At 38.6% G+C, this 24,923-nt stretch overlaps 1 protein-coding gene and 1 pseudogene across 4 annotated transcripts in view; one reads left to right on the forward strand and one right to left on the reverse strand.

The window, feature by feature from the left end:
* Positions 1-24,923, reverse strand: part of XIAP (X-linked inhibitor of apoptosis) — a 47,079-nt gene that overhangs the window by 14,549 nt on the left and 7,607 nt on the right. The window contains exons 1-6 of one of the 4 annotated variants that reach the window (XM_023758162.1): positions 18,724-18,741; positions 18,036-18,106; positions 4,983-5,891; positions 3,353-3,452; positions 2,080-2,158; positions 657-699 (exon numbers count right to left, since the gene is read on the reverse strand). In XM_023758162.1, the coding sequence (XP_023613930.1) occupies positions 657-699; positions 2,080-2,158; positions 3,353-3,452; positions 4,983-5,859 (1,099 nt within the window). In that variant the 5' untranslated portion in view covers positions 5,860-5,891; positions 18,036-18,106; positions 18,724-18,741. Of the gene's footprint in view, positions 1-656; positions 700-2,079; positions 2,159-3,352; positions 3,453-4,982; positions 5,892-18,035; positions 18,107-18,723; positions 18,742-24,923 lie in introns of those variants that run through there. The other 3 variants (XM_023758166.1, XM_023758158.1, XM_006082138.3) reach the window with 3 other exon arrangements.
* On the forward strand, positions 10,156-11,639 carry LOC102430878 (annotated as a pseudogene).

Below are 24,923 nucleotides of genomic sequence, written 5' to 3' on the forward strand. Positions count from 1 at the left end.
CCAAAGAATCCGCAGTGGCTCATGAGCCCGGTTTGCCGACCATGGCCCTAGCTGGTTTGGCTCAGTGGATAGAGCATTGGCCTGCAGACGGAAGGGTCCTGGGTTCAATTCTGGTCAAAGGCATGTACCTTGGTTGCAGGCTTCTCCTTGAACCAGGCCCTAGTCGGGGCATGTGCAGGAGGCAACCAATCAATGTGTTTCTCCCACATCAATATTTCTGTCTTTCCCTCTCTTCCACTCTCTAAAAATCAATGGAAAAATATCCTTGGGTGAGGATTAAAAAAAAAACCCAAAAAACAAAAACAGATAAATTGGACTTCATCAAAATCAGAAACGTGTTTGCTTTAAAGGACACCAATAAGAATGAAAAGACAAAAATATATCTAATCCTTCCTTTTGTGATTTTAACAGAAGTGGTGATGGACAACCTATAGTTAGCTGCTCCTTCCAAACTTGGAAAGGTAACTGTACAACCTCCATAGGAATGTTGTGAATATATAAATATCCTACTGAAACATAGGTACGTTGTTACTTAAGTTTATAGCAATCTCATCTCAAATACACACACCTTGGTGAACCTGAAAGATTATGTTTACCTTTCTACTCTATAAATAATAATGAAATTAAAGTATATTCATAATAATAAGCATATTTACCAATTCTTTTAGTTAGTGATGGTGTTTTTTCAGAAGTTCTTCCCTAAAATAGAAATATGAATTATAAGTTAAAATTCTTCTTGGTAGAAGGCAATAACCTCAATTTGAAAAGTTACATTAATCATGAATTTAAAAATTGGCTTTATTCCAATTCAACATGAATATTCACAAGAGGCATAGCCTGATAAAGCTAGAAGGAAGTTAAAAGATCATCTAACCCAAGCCATTCACTTTACAGACAAGAAGCTGGCACTGAGGAAGATTAAACAACTTGACTGAGTCAATATAGTTCATGGCAGAACAATAATGGCAACTCTGGTCTCCCATTCTACTCCAGACCTCTTTTCACCTGGTACTGATTGACGCCTTGGCCACCCTAGGTGACAATATCAATTTAGATACCTTTTTGAGATTTTAATTATTTTCTGTGGACAGTTTAAAACTGTGAGTATAAAACACACCGTACAAAACAGTCAAATTTCAAAAGATTGAGAGATGCAAGTATTTTAGTTCCTCAAGACCATTTTTGCCTATAGTGATATTAAATCAGTTAATCCTAATCCCCTTTTCACAAAGTTGCTTCAGATTAAGAATAACAAACAGCCCTGACCGGTTTGGCTCAGTGGATAGAGCGCCAGCCTATGGACTCAAGGGTCCCAGGTTCGATTCCGGTCAAGGGCATGTACCTTGGTTGCGGGCACATCCCCAGTGGGGGGTGTGCAGGAGGCAGCTGATCGATGTTTCTCTCTCATCAATGTTTCTAACTATCTCTCTCCCTTCCTCCCTGTAAAAAAATCAATAAAATATATTTTTAAAAAAAGAATAACAAACAGCCTGGCCAGTGTAGCTCAGTGGTTGAATGTTGACCTATGAACCAAGAGGTCATGGTTCAATTCCCGGTCTGGACACATGCCTGGGTTTCGGGCTCAATCCTCAGTAGGGGATGTGCAGGAGGCAGCTGATCAATGATTCTCTCTGATCATTGATGCTTCTATCTCTCCCGCCCTTTCCCTTCCACTCTGAAATCAACAAAAATAGATAACAAAAAGAATAACAGCCCTAACCGGTTTGGCTCAGTGGATAGAGCGTTGGCCTGTGGACTGAAAGGTCCCAGGTTCGATTCCGGTTAAGGGCATGTACCTTGGTTGTGGGCACATCCCCAGTAGGAGGTGTGCAGGAGGCAGCTGATCGATGTTTCTCTCTCATCGATGTTTCTAACTCTCTATCCCTCTCCCTTCCTCTCTGTAAAATATTAATAAAAAATATATTAAAAAAAAGAATAACAAACACTTTTCAAGATCTTCCCTTTAAAGTTCACCATACATTAATTTAAAATACTACACTGTGAATTTTACACCAAGAAATCATTGCAAAACAAATTATATAATACCTGAAAATATATATTCTATAATATTTGACTTACCACAGACTCCTCAAGTGAATGAGTTAAATGAATATTGTTTATATATTCTTGTCCCTTCTCTTCTAACAGATATTTACACCTAAACAAGAAGGTTAAACTTTAGTAGCTGAAAAATTAGTAAAATGTATGATATAATATCCACCATTTTAATTCCATTAACTTGCTTTTCAGTATTTCTAAGGAGCCACAAAACAAAATGTTACTTGCCCAGCTGGCATGGCTCAGTGGTTAAGCATAGACCTATGAACCAGGAGGGTCACAGTTCAATTCCCAGTCAGGGCAATGCCAGGGTTGTAGGCTCAATCCCCAGTGTGGGGCATGCAGGAGGCAGCCAATCAATGATTCTCTCTCATCACTGAAGTTTCTATCTCTTTCTCTCCCTCTTCCTTCCTCTCTGAAATCAATAAAAATATTTTTTTAAAAAATCAACTTAACTTACAACTTTTAAGCAAGTTATTAAATTATCACTTTAACATATTTTCAAAGTTTTAAATAGTTAATCTTAACAAATGTTATTTAGAGGATTAACCAATTGTGCATTTAAAAAGAATTCTTTAGGCTTTCAACATTTCCTGTTAAAGCTGTTTAAGGTTAAGATTTATTTTCAAATGATTACTCTCAAGTTGTACTATTTTGTAGATCAAAAATGCATACCACTTCTGTATATGTCACTTTATTTTAAAGAGGCAAAATGGGGGAAAAATAAATTAATTTAAAAAAAAGAGGCAAAATGGCAGGATATTTAGAGTATGTCATCATCACTCTAAGATGCCATTGACTGTACAAAGCATGATTGCTTTATGTACTATTGCTGCCAATTAACTTATGGCCCACTACCAGATAAATCTGATTTCAATGATCTGAAAATGTACACAATTTTGTGTCTTAGAATCAGTGACAAACGGTAATATTTGCTTTGCTAAAGGGTGTGATGGGTTCTTTAGGAATCTCCTTGGCGATGGGCTCCCTTGTGCCCATTGTAAAAGAGCCTATTTCCAAACAGCTAAAGTATACATTCCTATGTATACTTTATGTGTTTAGAAATAGAATCATCTGAATGTCATAAATATAATATACAAGCAATAATGTTTTCATCACCAGAGAAGGCTTAGGTGTTTTTCTCCTATAAAGTAGGTGACCCCATTTTTTAGAAACCAGGTGTGAATTTCAAGCCATGGGAAGGCAAAAATAGTTGAGGTGAAAAGTTATTCAAGTCTTCCCACTGCATACTGACCAACTTGGCTTTTATTGAATAAACATTTAACTCCCTTACCCTGGATACCACTTAGCATGTTCTTCCCAAGGGTCTTCACCGGGTTTCCAATTAGTTAGCCCTCCTCCACATTGAAAGCACTTTACTTTATCACCTTCACCTAAGAAAACACACAAGTAAAAATACATGTATTTTGTACAATTAGCTTACACAAAAATACCCTTTTTAGGCCCTGGCCGGGGTAGCTCAGTTGGTTAGAGCATCGTCCCGATACACAAAGGTTGCGGGTTCGATCCCCGGTCAGGGCACATACAGGTATCAACCAATGAATACATAAGTAAGTAGAACAACAAATTGATATTTCTCTTTTTCTCTCCTTCTCTCTCTAAAACCAACAAATAAAAAAAAACCCCGTTTTAACACCATGAAATTAAGCATTTCTAAATTTACACAAAAACCTCACAGCTTAAAAGAAGACATTCAAATTCACATCTAAGTAATAGATATGACCATTTGAGAGGCAATACACATTAAATTCACTAATTCAATTTGAGGTATTTTACAGAATACAAAAGTAAAATAGCCCAATTTTTATATGGAAAATTACAATTGTTACATTCTTTTTTTTTTTTTTTTTTATCCTCACCCGAGGAGGGAGGATATTTTTTCCGGGAGGGGGAGAGAGGGGGAAAGAGAGAGAGAGAGAGAGAGAAGGAACAGAAACATCGATGTGAGAGAGACACATTGATTGGTTGCCTCCCACATGGGGCCAGGGATCAGACCTGCAACCCAGGTACATGCTCTATGACCAGGAATCGAAACCTTGACCCACTGGTGCGTAGGCTGATGCTCTAATCATTGAGCAACACCAATCAGGGCTATTACATTCTTTTTTAAACATGCCATTTGGGGCCATCAATACTATACCTTTTCAAACTGTGACACTTTAATAATAAAGTTTAATGCATAATAAAGTTAGAAGATAAGTTTCTCTAAGTTGTAGCTATATGACACTAACCTTCAAGATTGCTATATGAGACTATATAAATAAAATATTGAAATACTTGGTATTTTGGCACTATTCAATCCTAAAGTAAATGGATCAGATATATAATGGTGTAAATTTTTCTGAAAATCCCTTGAAGCCATCACACTAATGGCTCTTCCTGACATGTCTAAGGTAGTACATTTGAAATGCATTCATTTGAAGCAATAAAGCATCATTCAGGGCAGCTTTCAAATATAATCTCTGTACAAAAGGCAGATACCAATTTTAATACCAATTTTACTGTCAGCCAAACTAAACTCTAATGTTAACTCTTCTTGAGAGGTGCAGAGAAAATGCATGTAATATATATTGAGCACATAGAGTAAGCATCCAATAAATTATAGTTAGTATTACTATCAGACCCATTGTTTCATCAGGGATACCTATAATCTTTTGCATGTCATCCTTCTCCAAAAAACAATTACATGAAGATAAACATGACTCATAATACAGTATTCTTTCACATAAATTCAGTGGTTACATTACATATTCAACATAAGGGTTAACAGAATAGTGTTATGATCATGCCATACCGTACCTAAATATTTACCAGTTCAAGGGGCTAAAGGAATCTATTTACTTTTTAGGAGCTTGGGATAGTTGGAAAGTTATTTATTAGCCTGGTTTTATAGTAAAGTTTACCTAAAGCATAAAATCCAGCTCTTGCAAGCTGCTCCTTGTTAACAGAGTACATCCACGTCCCAAAAGTAATGATCCGTGCTTCATAATCTGCCATGGCTGGGTTTCTTGGAGAATTTGTTGAATTTGGGAAATTCCTATCAGAACCCAGGACATCAGATTCATTCTGAATATTAACATTCCGTCCCAAAACAAAGAAGCAATTGGGAAAGTGTCGCCTGTGTTCTGACCATGCGCGATCACAAGGTTCCCAATTTTTCAGTTTTCCACCACAACAAAAGCACTGCACTTGATCATCAACACCTGTATAGTAGAGCCCAGCACTAGCTAACTCTCTTGGAGTTAAGTGGGCATAGTCTGGCCAATTCTGAAATGACTTTAATCTAGCTTCTTCACTACACATGGCAGGGGTCCTTGGGTATACGGTGTCGGACATATCTACAACCTGTCCAGTTCTCAAAAGATAATTTGCATGAGTCTCAGATGACCTGTCTAAAGCAAAATGATTTCTGTTTCCCAGGTAGTTTTCAGCTTTGTACTGACCATTCTGGATACCAGAATTGGTAGGTTGCGCAGCATTATTTTCAAAATAAAAGCCATTGATAAATCTGCAATTTGGGGATACTTTCCTGTGTCTTCCAACTGCTGAGTCTCCATACTGCCATCTATCTACTGCTGCATGACAACTAAAGCACTGCACGGTGTCTCCTTCACCAGTATATAGAAAACCAGCACGTGCTAGCGTTGATGCTGAAACAGGACTACTACTTGGAAAATTAGCAAAAGTTTTTAATCTATTAAACTCTTCTACAAATTCTTCATCCTTATCGATGGCTGCAGGTACACAAGTTTTAGATCCTCCAAAACAGTTAAAAGTCATCTTCTCTTGAAAATAGGACTTGTCCACCTTTTCTAAAAAGAGAACATTACATTAGGAAATCACTTTTGATATTAGGAACTAACAAATTACCAACTTATAAAATTACACAATCTCTAAAAAACATTTTAATTCTAAATACTAGAGTTCTACATTACCACATGATTCAAGTCATAAAGTAAAATCTAGCATTTTTGTTTTCTTTTAGAGGAAAGTAATACTTAAGTAGAACAGAACTATTCATTTTAAGTGCTTATTTTCATATAAATATAGAAACTGTGATGCAGAATATATTAAAATTAACCATGTGAAATCATTAATTAGGGAAAACATGAAAGCATAAAATATGCATATTGTTAAAGTCTATGCATAATTGTTATAATAAATTATTATATATTCAAGGCATCAAAGTTCAGTTTCTACAATTAAAAAAAAGAATGTTCAGAATGCTAATGAATTAATTTTAGTATTTATTTTTTTTGCTTAACAAAAAATAAAGTATTCACAATAATGATTCCAATGGGTTAAGAACATCAAAAGTTCCTGATTTTCATGCATAAACAGAGGCCATTTTTCATTGAAATTGGGTCATTTTAGATGTATATACTACTGCCCTCTAGAGGGTGGCTCAGGAGGAATACTAAGTATGTGTAGTTCCTTTTGCTGTCAACTTCCCATGGTCAAGGAAGTTCAAATATAAGAAGTACCATTGCAGCCTCATTACATCTGCCAAATCATAACTGTGTAATCTTTAACCCAGGTTAAAAGCAAAACAAAACTAAAAGGAACTAGTTGGATTATGAGAAGGATGGCTAGTTACTTATCCTCAAATCCTAGACACTTTTAAAAAGGGAAAACTGATGCTACTAATAATTACCCTGGGACAATAGGCTGAAATTCGGATTGCCTCAGGCAAACCTGATTCTCCAGAATTTCACACAGTTCCTAACACTGTACTACTCTGTACTGTATATGCGTGTCAAATGTAAAATAAAAGAATAGTCACAACGACTCTGTCTCTACTTCATAAGTGCATTAATTGATTTCTTAGGAAGAATAACCAGCTCTTTTGACATTATGTTGGCACAGTATGTCTTGGAACATCATCCCTCTTAATGTTCAACACAAAGCTTCTGTCAATGGACATCAGTCCTTGACCATGTCAGTTTACAATGGTATTAATTCATATATACCTCAAGACCTGAGTTATATCTACATACAATTTTTGGAAGAATCTCCATGACTTTTGATTGTTTCTCAGATATCTGAAAATATTTTTATACTAGCTTCAAGGTCCTTTGTTCAATTAGCATAAACTGGATGACAAAAATCAAGATTCAAAGAAACCAAGGCTGGCTGATAGGCTGAGATAAATTTTAACAGGGATATGTGTAAAGTTTTACAATCTGACTTGAAAAATATGCTGTACAACTAAAGGAAGATGGAGACTTGATTTGGAAATTAGTCACGTTAAGGCAAAGCAGAATAAAATCTTGGGATTTTAGTTTACAAATTCATTATGAGCCAACAATACATGGCTGATAAAAAAAACTTAAAGCATCTTCAGGCTGCATTAATGTCCAGATGTGCAACATCCAGAGCCAATTCGGCTATACTTTGAATATTTCAAATTCTGAACAAATTTTAGAAGAAACATTAACAAAGTGTAATGTCCCTAAAGAGCAATCAGGATGATGAAAATGGTGTCCTATGAGAAATAGTTGGGAAGAGAGGTATATGGAGGATAGAATAACTAACTGCCTTTAGATACCTAAGATGCTATCACATAGAAAAGGGATTCAAAATCTGTGAAGCGTGAGGGGGCATGCAGGAGGCAGCCAATCAATGATTCTCTCTCATCATTGATGTTTCTATCTTTCTCTCCCTCTACTTTCCTCTCTGAAATCAATAAAAATATTTAAAAAAGAAACATAACTACTGTAGATTTTAACCCAATACAAGGATGAGCAGTTACAACAATCAATAGCAGTACAAAATGGATTGGAATGCCTTGTGGAATATGAGTTCATTACATCACTGGAAGGTACTTCAGCATTGACTATGAGATAGTATTAAACATTTTTAAGTCCATAATTACCCTGAAGAATTAATGCTCAATATAATCCATATAAAAATTACCTTCTCTGAGATAAGTTTTATTTCTCAGGTCAATCAAAATAGAAGTGTAAAATCAATGATTCATTGTTATTTCACAATGGTATACATTTTGTGTGGTTTAAGCAGCCACCTTATTTTAGATATTATACTGGTATAGAACTCCACTATTCAATATTATTAGCAGGAGAATCTCTATTTGAAGCTTTCAAGTGGAGACCTCATCTTCCCAGGGGTTATTTCTATGCTAATAGTTTAGATTTCACTTTTTTAAAAAGCAGATATTTTTTGCCCTAGCTGGTTTGGCTCAGTGGATAGAGCGTTGGCCTGCAGACCTTGGTTTGATTCTGGTCAAGGGCACATACAGGTTGCAGGCTCGATCCCCAGTCGGGGGCATGCAGGAGGCAGCCGATCAATGATTCTCATCATTGCTTTTTCTATCTAACTCTCCCTCTCCCTTCCTCTCTGAAATCAATAAAAATATATTTCTTAAAAGCAGATATTTATTCAGAAGCACTCAACACTACATATACAGTATCAGAGTGAGAGCTTCTGGAGAAGGGTGAGAAAATAAAAATTACCAGAGAGGTTAAAAGTGAAAGGGAGAAAGATGACTGAAAAAAAAGACAGAAACCTTGGGTTTGGAGGCAGACTCCAAAAGAAAGGGAGTGAGATTTAAAAAAAAAAAAAAGAATTTAAATAGAATGAAGGTGTGGAAGAGGATATTTAGAAAATAAGTATACATGGAGCACAGGAACTGTAAATGCAGAATAAAATGGGTATGGGTATTGGAGAAGGGTGATAAAATGGTTTTTGGATATAAAAAGGTCTGAATGCAATAAAGTATGGTAAGCCCGGCCAGTGTTGCTCAGTGGTTGAGTGTTGACCCATGCACCAAGAGGTCTGCTGGTTTGATTCCTGGTCAGGGCACGTGCCTGGGTTTTAGGCTACATTCCCCAGCAAGAGGCATGTTGATTGATGTTGATGCATTGATGTTTCTCTCCCTTTACTTTCTTCTCTTCTCTAAAAACAAAATCAATAAAAACATATTTAAAAAAAGATTCACTGCTAGTTTAAAAAAAGTATGTTGAGATATTTTTAAGGCTTCTTTGTGAAAGCATATTCAGGCTTTGTACTAGCTAAGTAGAAAGGTAAGAAGGCAGAGAAAAAAATCTTTAGGGGAACAGTGCTTGGGAAAATGGCACTATGGAAGCAAACACTGGCAAAAAAGAATCAGCAAGTAGAGGTACATATTTATAAGGGGGGTATGGAAGACTTCAAGATGTGAGATGTGTTTAAAATATACATACACACACAGTATATGTATATATAGCCTAGTCAACTAGGTAAAGATAGCCATTGGCAGGTGCCAAGGAGAAGAGGCTGACTGCTAATTTAGTGATAATGTGGGATATGGACTGTTGGAGGAGAGAAAAGCACACACAAAAGACCCACCTACTTGGTATCTGTATATAATACAAAAGTTCCTATTTCCTGGGTTTTTATTAATATAGAAAATAAAAAACATATTTTATTGATTTTTTACAGAGAGGAAGGGAGAGGGATAGTTAGAAACATCGATGAGAAACACGATCAGCTGCCTCCTGCACACCCCCCACTGGGGATGTGCCTGCAACCAAGGCACATGCCCATGACCGGAATCGAACCTGGGACCCTTCAGTCCGCAGGCCGACGCTCTATCCACTGAGCCAAACCGGTTAGGGCTAAAAGCGATTTTAATGGGGGAGAGGAATATAAAATAGGAGGTACATCAGACTGACATTGTATGAAAATATATACTAATAGACAAGACCTAGAAGGCAGTTTTTAATAAATGGGTAAATGTGTTAAGGTGGCAGGATTAAAGGTGATCTTTTTCTCCAAAATGACTTTAATAATATTTTCACTTAATGTTTCTCAGGATGGTACCTCTGGCCTGGGCCAGGAGCCCAGCTGTGCGGAAGGTGGATGAGCAAGGAGGTGGATGGCCTAGTTGCTTCATCCTCTTCCACAAGAGCCCTGCAGCCACCAAAGCAGAGGGAGGGAGGGAAGGCAGAAGAGAGTTGGTTCCACCTGCCACCAATGAGCCCTGTGAAGCTCAGGGGAGCTCAGCATTGAAACCCAAGTCACCAGTGCAGGTGCATTTGTAAGTTGTAGGCTACTGGACTGCATCCACCTAGCGTCATGAGGGATAGCCCCACACTCAGTATGACCGTCACTGCAGGGGCATCCTGGTGGGGAAAGAGCAGGTATGGCACTGAATTTCATCCGTTTTTGCTAGAAGGAGCAAAACTTAGACATTGTGAGGAGTTTTATGGATTACAACATGTTCATAGGATACCTAATGTTGACATTTTATTAGGCTATGCAGACCTCCAGGGAAACTTACTACCTATAAATAATGATGATAAAATCCACTGCTTAGGATTTTAATACAAAAGAAGAAACAGACAACAGTGCCTTTGGTACAAACACACTAATGAAGTAAAATGTTTTAACCAATGCACTGTGTCAACCACAGAAAAAAGCGACATTCAGCCAGCCACTGGTATGCCTCAAGACTTCACACCTATCTTTAATTACAGATGTGGATATTCACCCAGAAACACATTGTAGGATAAGTTCACCTTTAAACACCACACTGAACACTCCCTAGGACCCTACAGTTGGGATAGTTTCAGCCTAAGGGAGATACCACATGGCTTAGAGAAGGTCCCAAGGATCTCTTTATATCCTGGCTTGTTCCAGGGGGTCTGGTTCATGGAGCAAGTCTATTGGCTATTAATTATGAAATTTTAGAAGTTAATGATGTAGAAGTTACAGGAAGAGTTTTGATCAAGTAATAGACATGATGATTGCAAACAGCTGCAACCTCATCATAACAGCAAGATAAACCAGGAGAATAATGTTAGGAACAGTAAGATTTCTGGCAGCTCCACCCAACCTACTGATAATAGTCTTCTAGGCCATACACAGCAGATTGAACCAAACACTGAGCCAAAGGATGAAGACAGTGATGAAGATGACATTATTATTATTATTATTTTTTTAAAATATATTTTATTGATTTTTTACAGAGCGGAAGGGAGAGAGATAGAGAGCTAGAAACATCGATGAGAGAGAAACATCGATCAGCTGCCTCCTGCACATCTCCTACTGGGGATGTGCCCGCAACCCAGGTACATGCCCTTGACCAGAATCGAACCTGGGACCTTTCAGTCCGCAGGCTGACGCTCTATCCACTGAGCCAAACCGGTTTGGCGATGACATTATTATTGAAGATAATGGTGTGCCACAGAAGATCCCTAAAGCTGTTCTTTCTACCGAAGGCCTTGGAATGATTAACACAAATAGAACAAACTCAGTTATGAGTCTGGACAGAACAGTTTTATTTCTTCTAATTAAGTGAGTTTAGTATCCCTAACAAGTGGCACAAACAGAAGAGAATTTTAAACACACGTTGCAGATCAAAAACCCTTAGAATATGGAACCATCATTACATCAGGAAATCATCCTTTGAATGTTTTCTGAGTGAGGATGTCACAGGACATGTACATTTGGCTGGTTTAAGAGCTTTTAAATCTCTGATCCAATGACCTGGAATAGGCATGAGAACAATAATGTTGCAAGTTAAAATGTTATAAAAATAAATAAACATAAAGATTAGTGGTTGCCTAAGGCTGGGGGAAGAGGGGAAATGGGGAACAAACGCAAATGATTGAGTTTCTTTTTAAAGTAATGAAAATATTGTAAATTAGGTTGTAGTGATGGTTGCACAACTCCATGAGTATACTAAAAACCACTGAACTGTACACTTTCAAATTAACTTTATGGTATATGAATTATATCTTGATAAAGCTATTTAAATGTTGTTAAAATAACAGTTTGCTAATTGTTAGTATACACTTTGATGGAGCAGAGGTCATCTTAAATATAAAACAAAGAGATCTTTGCTAATGAAGTTATGAGCTTTTGATATGAAAAACTAGATGTTACAGTACATTTTCAGAACTATGTGAGATTACCAAATCATTTGTTTGAAGTGGTTAAATATTTAACCTGTTGCAAAGGTTCTAGTTAAGTTTTCCTTTAACTACATTCTTTCAATTCTAATGTGAAGTCTGATTCTCTCTTTTGGTACTCTGAGGATCTCAGTTCTTGTGTTTCCAGAATTTTATTTCTTAATGTTGTTCTTCTGTTGCTAATTGTTACAAATCATTTTCTGAAATGCATTTTTTAACTTCTAAGAAATCAAACCAAATGGCTTTTTAAAAAAATATATTTTTTATTGATTTCAGAGAGAAAGGGAAAGGGAGAGAGATATCACTGACAAGAATCATTGATCAGTGGCCTCCTGCAAGCCCCCTACTGGGTATCGAGCCGCAACCTAGTCATGTCCCCTGACCGGGAATCAAACAGTGACCTCCTGGTTCATAGGTTGAGGTCAACCACTGAGCCACATTGGCTGGGCTCAACTGGCTCTCTAAAGTTTCTTCATATTATGAAGCACTGAAGCTATGTTCCTGAATTAGGAAATTCTGTAGCTTACATATTTATAACGAATTCCAAATGTGTATAATTTATGATTTCAAAATGCAGTTAATTCCATTGACCCTGGTAATATAGGAGACTCTCCTTTAATTCTTATCCTCATTCCCAATCTCATTGGAAAGCATTCCTTTTGTTTTGGTTGCATGTTTCTATATATACTAGAGGCCTGGTGAAAAAAATCTGTGCACTTGGGGAGATCCCTCAGCCAGGCCTGTGCCCTCTCACAGTCTGGGACTCCTTGGGGGATGTCCACCTGCTGGCTTAGGCCTGCTCCCCGGGAGATTGGGCCTAAGCTGGCAGTCAGACATCCCTCTGGCAGCCCGGGAGCCCTCGGGGGATGTCCACTTGCCAGTGGGGAGCAGGCCTAAGCTGCAGTCTGACATCCTTAGTGCTGCTGAGGAGGCAGGAGAGGCTCGCGCCACCACCACTGTGCTGGCAGCCGTCAGCCTGGTTTGTGGCTGAGCAGAGCTCCCCCTGTGGGAGCGCACTGACTACCGGGGGCAGCTCCTGCATTGAGCGTCTGCCCCCTGGTGGTCAGTGTGTGTCATAGTGACCAGTCATTCTCAGTTGTTCTGCTGTTAGGGTCAATTTGCATATTACCCTTTGATTATATAGGTTGTTGGTGTGCTTTTGAACTTTTCTAATTATTCAGTAGTGTGAATTGTTTATATACAAAATGAACCTAAATTAAGAGATTTTTACACACAAGACAAACGTGCACTTTTTTATACAAAGATTTTGGATTTTCTTCAGTGGGATTATTCTAGGAACACCATCTAGACTTTAGGAAAAAGATGTATTGACCGTTGACAGGTAAGAGTTTATACATATTATTTTCATTAGGCTATTTCCCACACATCTACCTAGAACAAGTAAGAGTAAGGCTGCCGACATTCATTACTGGCCTGATTTCTTTGCTATTTATCATTGTAAAATGTACGTGAGTACTATAGTACATGTGTATATAGAAATCAAGAATATTATAAAGCACATTAACGCCTTATGGTTTATGGATAATTCCCTCCAACATTATTAATTTTATGGTACGGGGAGTGTGTATGCCTTTATAACAGTTGTATGCCATTAAAACAATGAAGAATCAAATGACAGTTTTGAAGGATAACTTCTCTAAGTGGTAAAAAAAAACAACAATAACAAAACACACAAATAATCTCTTATTTGAAGAAAATTCTAATGTTGCTCTGGCCAGTGTGACTCAGTTGTCTGGAGCATCGTCATGTGCACATACCCAGGTTTGACCCCACCTCCACCCCCGCCGGGTTGGGGTACGTCCAGGAGGCAACCAATCTGTTTTTCCTTCACATCAATGTTTCTCTCCCTCTCCCTTCCTCTCTAAAATCAATAAAAATTATATCCTCAGGTGAAGATGAAAAAAAAAAGCTATTTGGTAGTCAATTATTACTGGCTTAAGCAATTTTATGGTCTTTAGGGTTTTCTATGTACAATATGTCATCTGCAAATAATGACAGTTTTACTTCTTTTCAATTTGGATGCCTTTTATTTCTTCTTGTCTGATCGCTATGGCTAGCAATTCCAGTACTATGTCAAACAGGAGTTGTGACAGTGGGCATCCCTGTCTTGTTCCTGTTCTTACGGGAAATGGTTTTAAATTTTGCCCATTGAGTACGATGTTGGCTGTAGGTCTGGCTTAAGCAATTTTAAAAAAACAATTTATTCCATAATACCAGGAGATAAAATATTAGCCAGTTATCATAGCATCTTAGAAAAAAAATAAGCAGTTTCATATGCATATTAGATGCTGAAGAAAGTAATTTTGACTCTGAAGTTTAACACAAATTTATTTAAGGTGGCTAACTAGGAAACTATCTCTGATGACTGAAAATTAATTACAAATACCCATTAAAACTTTTAAAGTCAAACTAGCTCCTGAATAGTAAATCACTGTTCTTAACAACTAAGTGGCAAAGCCTTTAGTCCTTTTTTTCCCCTTTAGTCTTTTTTTTCTATCAAGCTCATAGATCTCAACAATGTATGTGAGCACTATAGTATGTGTGTATATAGAAATGTGTATTTCTTGTCTTCTGAATAAAAGAGACACCCTCTTATCTCTGGAAGAAATTCCTCCAATCACTACAGGCTCACTTAATAAACTACAAATATCATTATTTCTGCAACCAAGGGCTTTGTTAACCTCATCATGAAAAAAAAACATCTAGGTAACTATATTGATGTGGCACTATACAAAGGGAATGAAATAATTGTTATGGGTTGAATTATGCTCCCCCCAAAAGATATGAAGTCCTAACCACTAATTAGGAATGTGATTTTATTTAAAAAGAGGTTATTTAGAGATGTGATCAAGTTATGATGACGCCATTATTGTGAGCCTTCATCCAATATGACTGACAATCTTAGAAGAAAAACACAGACACAGAGACATGCAGGGGAGACAGCCATGTGAAGATGGAGGCAGGGGCTGCAGTGATGATGCATCTACAAGCCAAGGAACACCAAGGATCAAAGGCAACCCCAGAAGTAAGAGAAAGGAATGAAACAGGTTCTCCCCAGGGCCTTCAGAGAAAGCATGGCCCTGCCAACATCTTGATTTTGGACTTCTAGCCTCCAGAACTGTGAGAAAATAAATGTCTGTTGTTTTAAGCCACTCAGTTTATGGTACTTTGTTATGTCAGCCCAAAGAAACTAATATAATGATGTTAAAAATATGAAAAGAATTATGCATACAATATAGCTCTATTAGCTACCACTATAGTACCACTATCATGCTAACTGAAGCATTATCTAATTATGTAATTAAATAAAGGCACCTGTTTAAAACTCAGAAAACAGTTGTTTTTAGAATCTCATCTATGACATTTTTGCTGGTTCTTCCACTCAAAACGCCAGGACAATGACTATTCTTTGTGCCCCCCATGTATCCTCTACATAATTTGCTGTGACTCAAGTATACTGGATTTAATAATTTCTGGAGGTATGCATGTTTGTATGTGTGTGCATATATGTATGTTGTTAGTATGAAGGTCCTTTATGACAGGGCTTTTATCACAATTATATTCCCAATGTCTAATGCAATGCATGGCACATAGTAGTGCTTAATAAATATTAGGCAAAAGAATAACTGCTGAGTCCAGCCAGTGTGGCTAAGCGGTTGAGCGTTGACCCATGAAACAGGAGGTAGCAGTATGATTTCCGGTGAAGGCACATGCCCGGGGTTGCAGGCTTGATCCCCAGTACGGGGCATGTAGGAGGCAGCTGGTCGATGATTCTCTCTCATCATTGATGTTTCTCTCTCCCTTCCTCTCTCTGAAAATCATTAAAAACATATTTTTAAAAAAAGAATAATTGTTGAACCACCTCTATTAGGCTACTGCCGTTATTATTCCACATCACCACCACCATCTCCTTTGAACTCTTGAAATCACTGTACTAAAAATTGTTAATATGCCATTGTGCCTTGGAAATGTGACCAAAATAGGAAATATATGCATACCATGTAAACAGTATAATTCTTCAGTGATACAAAAACCCATACTAAAATCACATCTCAAAAAAATACAGGATTCATAAAATTTTTCATAGTAACACTATAAAAACTTTATGTGCTAACCAAAAAAAACAACACCATCATAATATAAGATTTATCTTAAGATTCTCTCTTTGCTCAAATATTACAAGTTTTTCTTAACAGTAGCTTTTTCCTCTATAGAGGACCCGGCATAGAGATCTTATCAAATAAGCAGCATTCTCCCTGACCTAATGTCAGTCAAAACCTCTTTTAATTATCTTAAAATATTAGCCAATTATTTGTCTGTTTAGAAATAGCATTATGATTTACAATGTTGTAGTACCTAGGACATATATTGGTGTAAATGTATCATAATATAAAAAAGCTGAATTTTTAATGATATGCCCTACAACAAAAATGGAATATCATTTTTCAAATTCAGCATTCATACTGATACATTTACATAAAAATTCAACGTTTAAGCAAATTGTTCATTTATACTATACTGAGATTATTCAAATTGTGAAGCATATTTTCTTTTTTTAAAATATTTTTATTGACTTCAGAGAGGAAGGGAGAGATAGAAACATCGATGAGAGAGAATCATTGATCAGCTGCCTCCTGCACGCCCCCTACTGGGGATCGAGCCCACAACCTGGGCATGTGCCCTTGACCAAAATCGAACCTGGGACCCTTCAGTCCACAGGCTGATGCTCTATCCACTGAGCCAAACCGGCTAGGGCAAGCATATTTTTTTTTAACTTTAAGTTAAATGGCCGATAAAACATTTTTGAGGTCAATTACATTCAATCAAATCAAAAGTTCTTTCCCTAAACTTAACCACTAGAGCCATTCAAATAACTGAATGGCATTAATGAGCACTTAGCTTATAGGCTCAGTCAATAACATAAGCTTACTAATACTGCTGTATACAATGTATGCTTGATCATGAAGTCTACTTCTGTAAATACCTGAAAGGGCATACTGGGAACCAACAAAAAGAATATCAATTACATGTTCTACACTTAATTTAGAAAGTCATAGTAATACATGAATTTGAGCACAGAACTCCAATCTTTGACAAATTATTCATAATAATTAACTCCTCAGGAACAGTTCCCTCAGAATAAACACACAGTAAGGCATTCCCGCATCTATTCTTCAACAAATTATAGAACTATGTTCCTCCGAAAGAATGTTTTGCATGAAGATACACAGGTTTTGGGCTCAAGAATTCCCTAAAGAGCATAAAAAAGTTCAAGACCACTATTATTCCCCTTTCATGTCACTGAAAACTGTTCAGAACTTAGGATAATTTATAGTGCTCATTAATCAGTGGTCTTTGATTAAAAAATAAACCATGTAGATCCATGGCATAGATCAATACTATTAATGCCTTAACCCATGGACACAGACAGTGGGGTGGTGAGAGCCTGGGGCGGGGAGCAGGGGTGGGCTGGAGGAGTTCGATGGGGGGGGGGGGGGAATAGGGAGACATATGTAATACTTTCAACAATGAAGATTTTTAAAAAATACTATTTGTGCTTATTCAGATCTCAGATAAAAACCTTTGCTAAAATCAGAGCAGGCAGAAAAAAAAATCTCAAGATGGATACCAACCCAATCTTGAATACAACTGTTTTCCTTTTTAAAAGAGAGGGGTCAGAAAAATCCTACTACCCAGGCTGTGAACACTTTAGAATATTTATCCTTTAAGAACCTTTCCTGTGTGCAAGCACACATGCACATTATAAATATTTCTAAAGGGGATTTATTGTACATGGTGTTTTATAACTTGCTTTTTTTTACTTAATAATATAAATATCTTCCCACATCAACTTTTATCTGGATTAGAAACATTATTTTAAATGGATGTATGAATGTATCATAACCTCACCAGATCCATATTTCTGAACATTAATTTTAGATGTATATTGTTTCAGAGACAAAACCCACATGATCAAAGAATTCAAGAGGCACAAAAGTTACATCCATTCTACCCCTGTACCTTAAATCTCTGGTTCTCTTCCTAGAAGCAATCACTCTTACCAGTTTTCTGTGTATTCCTCCAGAGATGGTCTATGAATATAAATGCACGTATGAGCACTTAAAAAAACAAGATGTTAACATATTCTATGGACAGGTATGCAACTTCATTGCTAGACATTTAGAAAGCTAGCAATATTTCACTACTATACTTTTGTATACTATTGTATAAAAACTATGTAACTTTTTACTATTATAAAAAATGTTGCCTTGGCTGGTGTGGCTCAATAGGTAGGAGTGTTGTTCCATACACAGAAAGGTCCCAGCTTTGTTTCCCAGTCAGGGCACATGTCTAGGTTTTGGGTTCGTGCAAGAAGCAACAGATTGATGTTTCTCTCTCACATTGATGTCTCTCTTTGTCTCCCTGCACCCAAATCAATAAAAATGTCCTCTGATGAGGATTTTTTAAAAAATGTTGGCATGAATGTCCTATCTAGATCTGCTTGTGTCATTATTTCTTTTTTAACACTAATATTAAATTGAGTCAAACAGGATTGTGTCATATCACCACCTCCTTTTAAATCAAGAAAAAGCTTGAAAGCATTTTTAATCTGTTAAGAAAAAGATGAACACTTCAATAGAAATAGTCAAACTTACACATGGGGAATACTAATGGCCAAACAAACAGATAGAAAAATATTAAATCTCACTCTGACTGGTGTGGGTCAGTTGGTTGAGCACTGTTCTATGCACTGAAAGGTCACTGGTTCCATTCCCAGTCAGGGCACATGCCCAGGTTGCGGTCTGGATCCCCGGTTGTAGTGTGTGGGGCAACAGATTGATGTTATTCTCTCACATAGATGTTTCCCTCTCTTTCTCCCCCTCTCCCTTCCTTTCTCTAAAGTCAATAAAAACATATTTAAAAAATAATAAATCTTATTAGTAATAATAAAGAAACAGTTTCAAATCCTCACCCGAGGACATTTTTCCATTGATTTTTAGAGAGAGTGGAAGAGAGAGGAAAGACAGAAGTATTGATGTGAGAGAAACACATAGATTAGTTGCCATCTGCATGTGCCTCAACAACGGCCTGGGCCAGGGAAGAGCCTGCAGCCAAGCTACATGCCCTTGACTGATATCAAACCAGGGACCCTTCAGTCTGCAGGCCAACACTCTAGCCACTGAGCCAAACCGGCTAGGGCTAAAAAATAAACATTTCAAAATTTACTATTTTTGTCCAGTTTGACAGAGACTGCCATCACTACCAACAATAAAAATTCAGTGGTGCCCTAGCCGGTTTGGCTCAGTGGATAGAGCGTTGGCCTGCGGACTGAAGAGTCCTGGATTGATTCCGGTCAAGGGCACATGCCTGGGTTGCAGGTTCAAACCCAAGTGGGGGGGGGGACGGACATGCAGGAGGCAGCTGATCAATGATTCTCTCTCATTATTAATGTTTCTATCTCTCCCTCTTCCTTCCTCTCTGCAATCAATAAAAATATATTAAAAAATTCAGCAGTGGGAAGGTATGGGACAACAGGCACTCTTGCTGGTGAAACTAAAAATCTGTAGACCTTTTCTAGAGGGTAATCTGGCAATATGTTCTAAAAGCCCTAAATGTACGATTATATTTTGAACAAGCCATTTTAGTTAAAAGCATTAACTCTAAGGAAATGATCAGGGAAGTTTTTAAAAAGTGTATATATAAGGTTGTTCAATACAGTGCTATGTCTAAAGACAACAAAAATTTAATGTCCAACAAAAGACGACAATACTTGGATATGTGGATAAAAGGCAACCATTAAAAACTCAGGTTGCAGAAGACTACTAAAGGACATGGACACATGTTCATGATATTGTATTAAGTGTAAAAAGCTGATTACAAAATAATATTGTGCAATATAATCCCAATAATAAAAATACAGATACATATATAAAGATTTAGGCTAAATTATGCATTAAAATTCTACTGTGGCCCTAACTGGTTTGGCTCAGTGGATAGAGTGTCAGCCTGCAGACTGAAGGGTCCCAGGTTCTATTCCAGGCAAGGGCACATGCCCGGGTTGCGGGCTTGATCCCCCCCAGTAAGGGGCGTGCGGGAGGCAGCCAATCAATGATTCTCTCTCACTGATGTTTCTATCTCTCTATCCCTCTCCCTTCCTCTCTGAAAAAAAAAAGACTTAAAAAGAATTCTACTGTTGTTATCTCTGGTCAGTGAGAAAATTTTTATTTTCTTCTTGGTGCTTTTCTTAATTTTCAAAATTTTATCCAGCAAATATACTAGATGCTAATGAAAAGAAAAAAGCATTTGTGGATGAACAACATAAACTGATGAACAAAAACAGATCCAGAGACAGAAGCATCGATCAGACCATCAAACCTCAGAGGGAGGAAGGCAGGGGAGGGTGGGGGTAAGGGAAAGAGATCAACCAAAGGACTTGTATGCATACATATAAGCATAACCAGTGAACACAGACACCAGGGGGGTGAGAGCATGAGCGAGGGGAGTGTGGGTGAGGGGGGTAATGGGGGGAAAAGGACACATGTGTAATACCTTAAACAATAAAGAAAATTAAAAAAAAAAAAGCAGTTGGGCTCTTGATTCGTCAGGTCCCTTACACAATCCTGTTCAGAAGACTGGGGGTGTTATGTGGCTATTTTCCATGTGACAATGCTTCCTCCATCAGTGAAAACATTGTCACAGTAAACTATCAATAGCAGGGCCTGGTATTGCAAAAATTTTCCCTTTAATTCACAGAAGATAATTTTATAACTTATAACAAGAAGAGGGAAGGATGTGTTCCTGGTCCTTATTTTTGCCTATTCAGAGAATTTTTGACAGTTTCTTACTTTGTAATATTACTGTTAAATAACTGCCTATGAGCAACCCTGATGAAAAAAGAGAAATTATAAATTTATCATCAGGTTAAAAAAAAGAGGGATACAGTCAACTCTTAGAGATAAAAGTAGTAATTAGGTCATGTTTGTGGTGGTTGGCCATGTCTTTTGGGCCAATGCTTGGGTGGCATTTTATCACCAGCAGAGAGGGCTGAGAAACACAGGTAATACCTGATTGAGGCTTATTGTTACCTTGAATTGAAAATAAAAGGACTTCATTAAAAAATGTTTCTGAGCCCTGACCGGTTTGGCTCAGTGGATAGAGTGTCGGCCTGCAGATTGAGGGGTCCCAGGTTCGATTCCAGTCAAGGACATGTACCCTGGTTGCAGGCACATCCCCAATGGGGAGTGTGCAGGAGGCAGCTGATCGATGTTTCTCTCTCATTGATGTTTCTAATTCTCTATCCCTCTCCCTCTCCCTTTCTCTCTGTAAAAAAATCAATAAAATATATTTTTAAAAGAAAATGTTTCTGGGTGAAGTCTATTGTTGGAGTTCTGAACTGTTCACTCACTTCCTTGTAAAAATAATTAATTTGGGCCTAGTAAAAAGAAAAGAGCTTCTCCTGATCTTTGGCAAAAAGTTTTCCTAAAATAATTTTTACATGCCCGGCTGGTATAGCTCAATGGTTGAGCATTGATCTATGAAGCAGGAGGTCACAGTTGTTCCCAGTTAGGACACATGCCTGGGATGTGGGCTCGATCTCCAGTGTGGGGCGTGCAGGAGGCAGCTCATCGATTATTCTCTCTCATCACTGATGTTTTTCTCTCTCTCTCTCTCCTTCTCCCTTCTTCTCTGAAATCAATTCCAGTATATTTAACGAAATAATTTTTACAAAAGGGCAGCTCAAATCAAATACTCTAAAAAAATCATTATCCTATATAATAAAGCAGTGATATGCAAATTGACCATCACACCCTCACACAATATGGCCACCCCCATGTGGTCAAAGATGGCCACCACGGGAGGGCAGTTGGGGGCGACCAGGCTGGCAGGGGAAGGCAGCTGGGGGTGACTGGGCCTGCAGGGGAGGGAGGGCAGTTGGGGGGGGACCAGGCCTGCAGGGGAGGGCAGTTAGGGGCAACCAGGCCAGCAGGGGAGGGCAGTTGGGGGCGACCAGGCCAGCAGGGGAGGGCAGTTATGGGCAACCAGGCAGGCAGGGGAGGGCAGTTGGGGGTGACCAGGCCGGCAGGGGAGTGGTTAGGGGGTGATCAGACTGGCAGGCAGAAGTGGTTAGTGGTTGGGAGCCAGCACTCCCAGATTGTGAAAGGGATGTCTGACTGCCGGTTTAGGCCCGATCCCACAGGCAGTCGGACATCCCCCAAGGGGTCCCAGATTGGAGCGGGTGCTGGCTGGGCAGAGGGATACCCCCCACCCCCCAGTGCATGTGCACTGGGCCTCTAGTATTTTATAGATACCCACAAGCAAAACCTGTTCACCATAACGAAGTTTGTGCTGAAGAGAATAAAAGAAATCACTCTTTCATCTTAAAGGTAAGTAAACTAAAACATAAGGAAGTTAAATGATTTGACTAAGGCCATACAGCTGATTAGTGGCACAGAACTGGAACTTACTCTACTTGATATTTGTCCAGATAACTTATCCTGACAGAATGATTAGGATGTAGTACTTAAAAGTCAGATGGTTCCACAAGTGTAATGGATGACTTGGTGAATGGGAAATAGTGATACTAGATACTTTTCAGAATTAAGTATTCTCTTAATCATGTTGGGATCTCAAGCAAGTATTGAAACAAGTTCTTGATAAAACCCAACATCTTTTTCTTTTTCTTCAGTAAAAATATTTATTTCAATCTGAAAATTACTCTGCTGCCCATATGGAAACATTTAATAGTTTGGTCCTCTGTCTGGGTTTGAATTTAAAAAATGACACAAAGTAAACTTTGCCACAATAAATGATTACAGGGTAAATTAAAACAGTACACCATATTTAATGAGTGCCCACATGTTCTAAACACTTATCTACAAATTTTCATTTCCCTCTATCCATCATTTTAGCTACATGTAAATATAGTCTCTAATCTACTAAAACATGCTGAATTGAAACTAAAAATCTCTAATCCTATTTGTTTTAACACAAGGTCAAAATTTAAGCACTAACTTGTGATTCCACAGCCCACCTTCTTTTTCACCATATTTTAGTTATCCTATATCAGTGGTTCTCAACTTTCCTAATGCCACGACCCTTTAATACAGTTCCTCATGTTGTGGTGACCCCCAATTTCATTGTTACAAATTGAACATAATTAAAGCATAGTGATTAATCACAAAAACAATATGTAATTATATGTGTTTTCCGATGGTTTTAGGCGACCCCTGTGAAAGGGTCATTCAACCCCCAAAGAGGTCGTGACCCACAGGTTGAGAACCACTGTCCTATATAATAAAAGGGTAATATGCAAATTGACCATAAAGGCAGAACAACAGGAACGACTGGTCGTTATGACGCACACTGACCACCAGGGGGCAGACGCTCAATGCAGGAGCTGCCCCCTGGTGGTCAGTGCACTTCCACAGGGGGAGCGCCACTCAGCCAGAAGCTGGCTCATGGCTGGCTAGTGCAGTGGCGCTGGTGGAAGCCTCTCCCACCTCTGCAGCAGTGCTAAGGATGTCCGTTAGGCCATTAGTCAGACATCCCCTGAGGGGTCCCAGACTGCGAGAGGGCACAGGACAGGCTGAGGGCCCTTCCCCGCCCCCCCAAGTGCACAGATTTTCATGCGCCAGGCCTCTAGTTATCTGATAATAGCTAAAATATGAAATGCACTTTACAATTTATAATGTTTTTGTATATGGTCTCTAATTTAACCTATACAACATATCATAACTCCCATTTGAAATATAGGGAAACTAGTTGTTTGTTACTCATCAAAGATCACACAACCAGTAAATAACAGTCAAAAATCAAACCCAGTGAATATGACCAACATAGGTCTAAGGAAATTACTATAAGAATTATTGGCAGAAGGGGTAGTTCAGTGAGGTAACAGAAAATATTAGGCTCCTTGACCATTCAAGGGTTGAAAAATTAGCTGGAACCATAGAAAGGTAAATCGCACAGCAATATATGCCGAGAGACCTGTGTATTGAGGTCAACAAAATTATTACAGGAATACTAAGTACAGTGGGGGCCTTGACTTACGAGTGTCCCGACTAACGAGTTTTTGAGATACCAGCTGTCTCTCGGCCGATTTTTTTGCATTGAGTTGATAGAGTAATTTGAGTTAACGAGCTCCTTAACGAGCTCTGTCTCGGAACGAATTAAACTCGTAAGTCAAGGCCCCACTGTACTTCCTTCACCTCACAGGTATGCTTCTCAGCAGAAATCCGCCCAGGAATGCGTTATACAGCGTCCCCATCCACACGGGTGTCTTCGTGTTAAGTATACCCCCGTATGGGTCTGTTTCTGTATAACTGAGTCCCATACAGGTGTACTTAAGTGCAGGTGTGTCTCATACCGGTCTTGCCAATACACAGAAATTCCTTATCCAAGTGTTGTTCATTCCAGAGGTGAGCCATGCAGCCGCGTCCTCAAAACCGTGCGCCGGAACGCCTCAGCCAGGTGTTGGTTACAATACAGCTGTTCTACACAGCTGTTTTCCACACAGGTGTGCTTCTGGCCAGCTATACGCCAAATGGGTGTGCTTCAATGCAGATGTCTCCCACAGGTGTGTTTCTTACCTGTCCTTGCCGATGTCTTTTCTACAGGTTCGCCCCCATGCAGGTATATACCACGCAGGTGTTTTTTCATGAGGGACTCCCCATCTGGGTCGGCCCCAAACAGGAGTGCCTCATACCACCGTGTCTCCTGCCTCGTGTGTCTCCACACCTGTGCGGTCTTACAGACGTCACCGCAATCCACGCGGGAGTTTCCTCTTGCACTTCCGCGCTTCCGCTTCGTCTTACTTTTCCGCATTACAGGATTGGGTATCCCGTTACAGGTGCGCACGCGGCGCGGACCTCAACCTCCTGCTAGCTCCGCCTCCTCATCTCGTTCAGG

Source organism: Myotis lucifugus, unplaced genomic scaffold, assembly GCF_000147115.1.
Source record: "Myotis lucifugus unplaced genomic scaffold, Myoluc2.0 scaffold_2, whole genome shotgun sequence".
NCBI classification, from domain to species: domain Eukaryota; kingdom Metazoa; phylum Chordata; class Mammalia; order Chiroptera; family Vespertilionidae; genus Myotis; species Myotis lucifugus.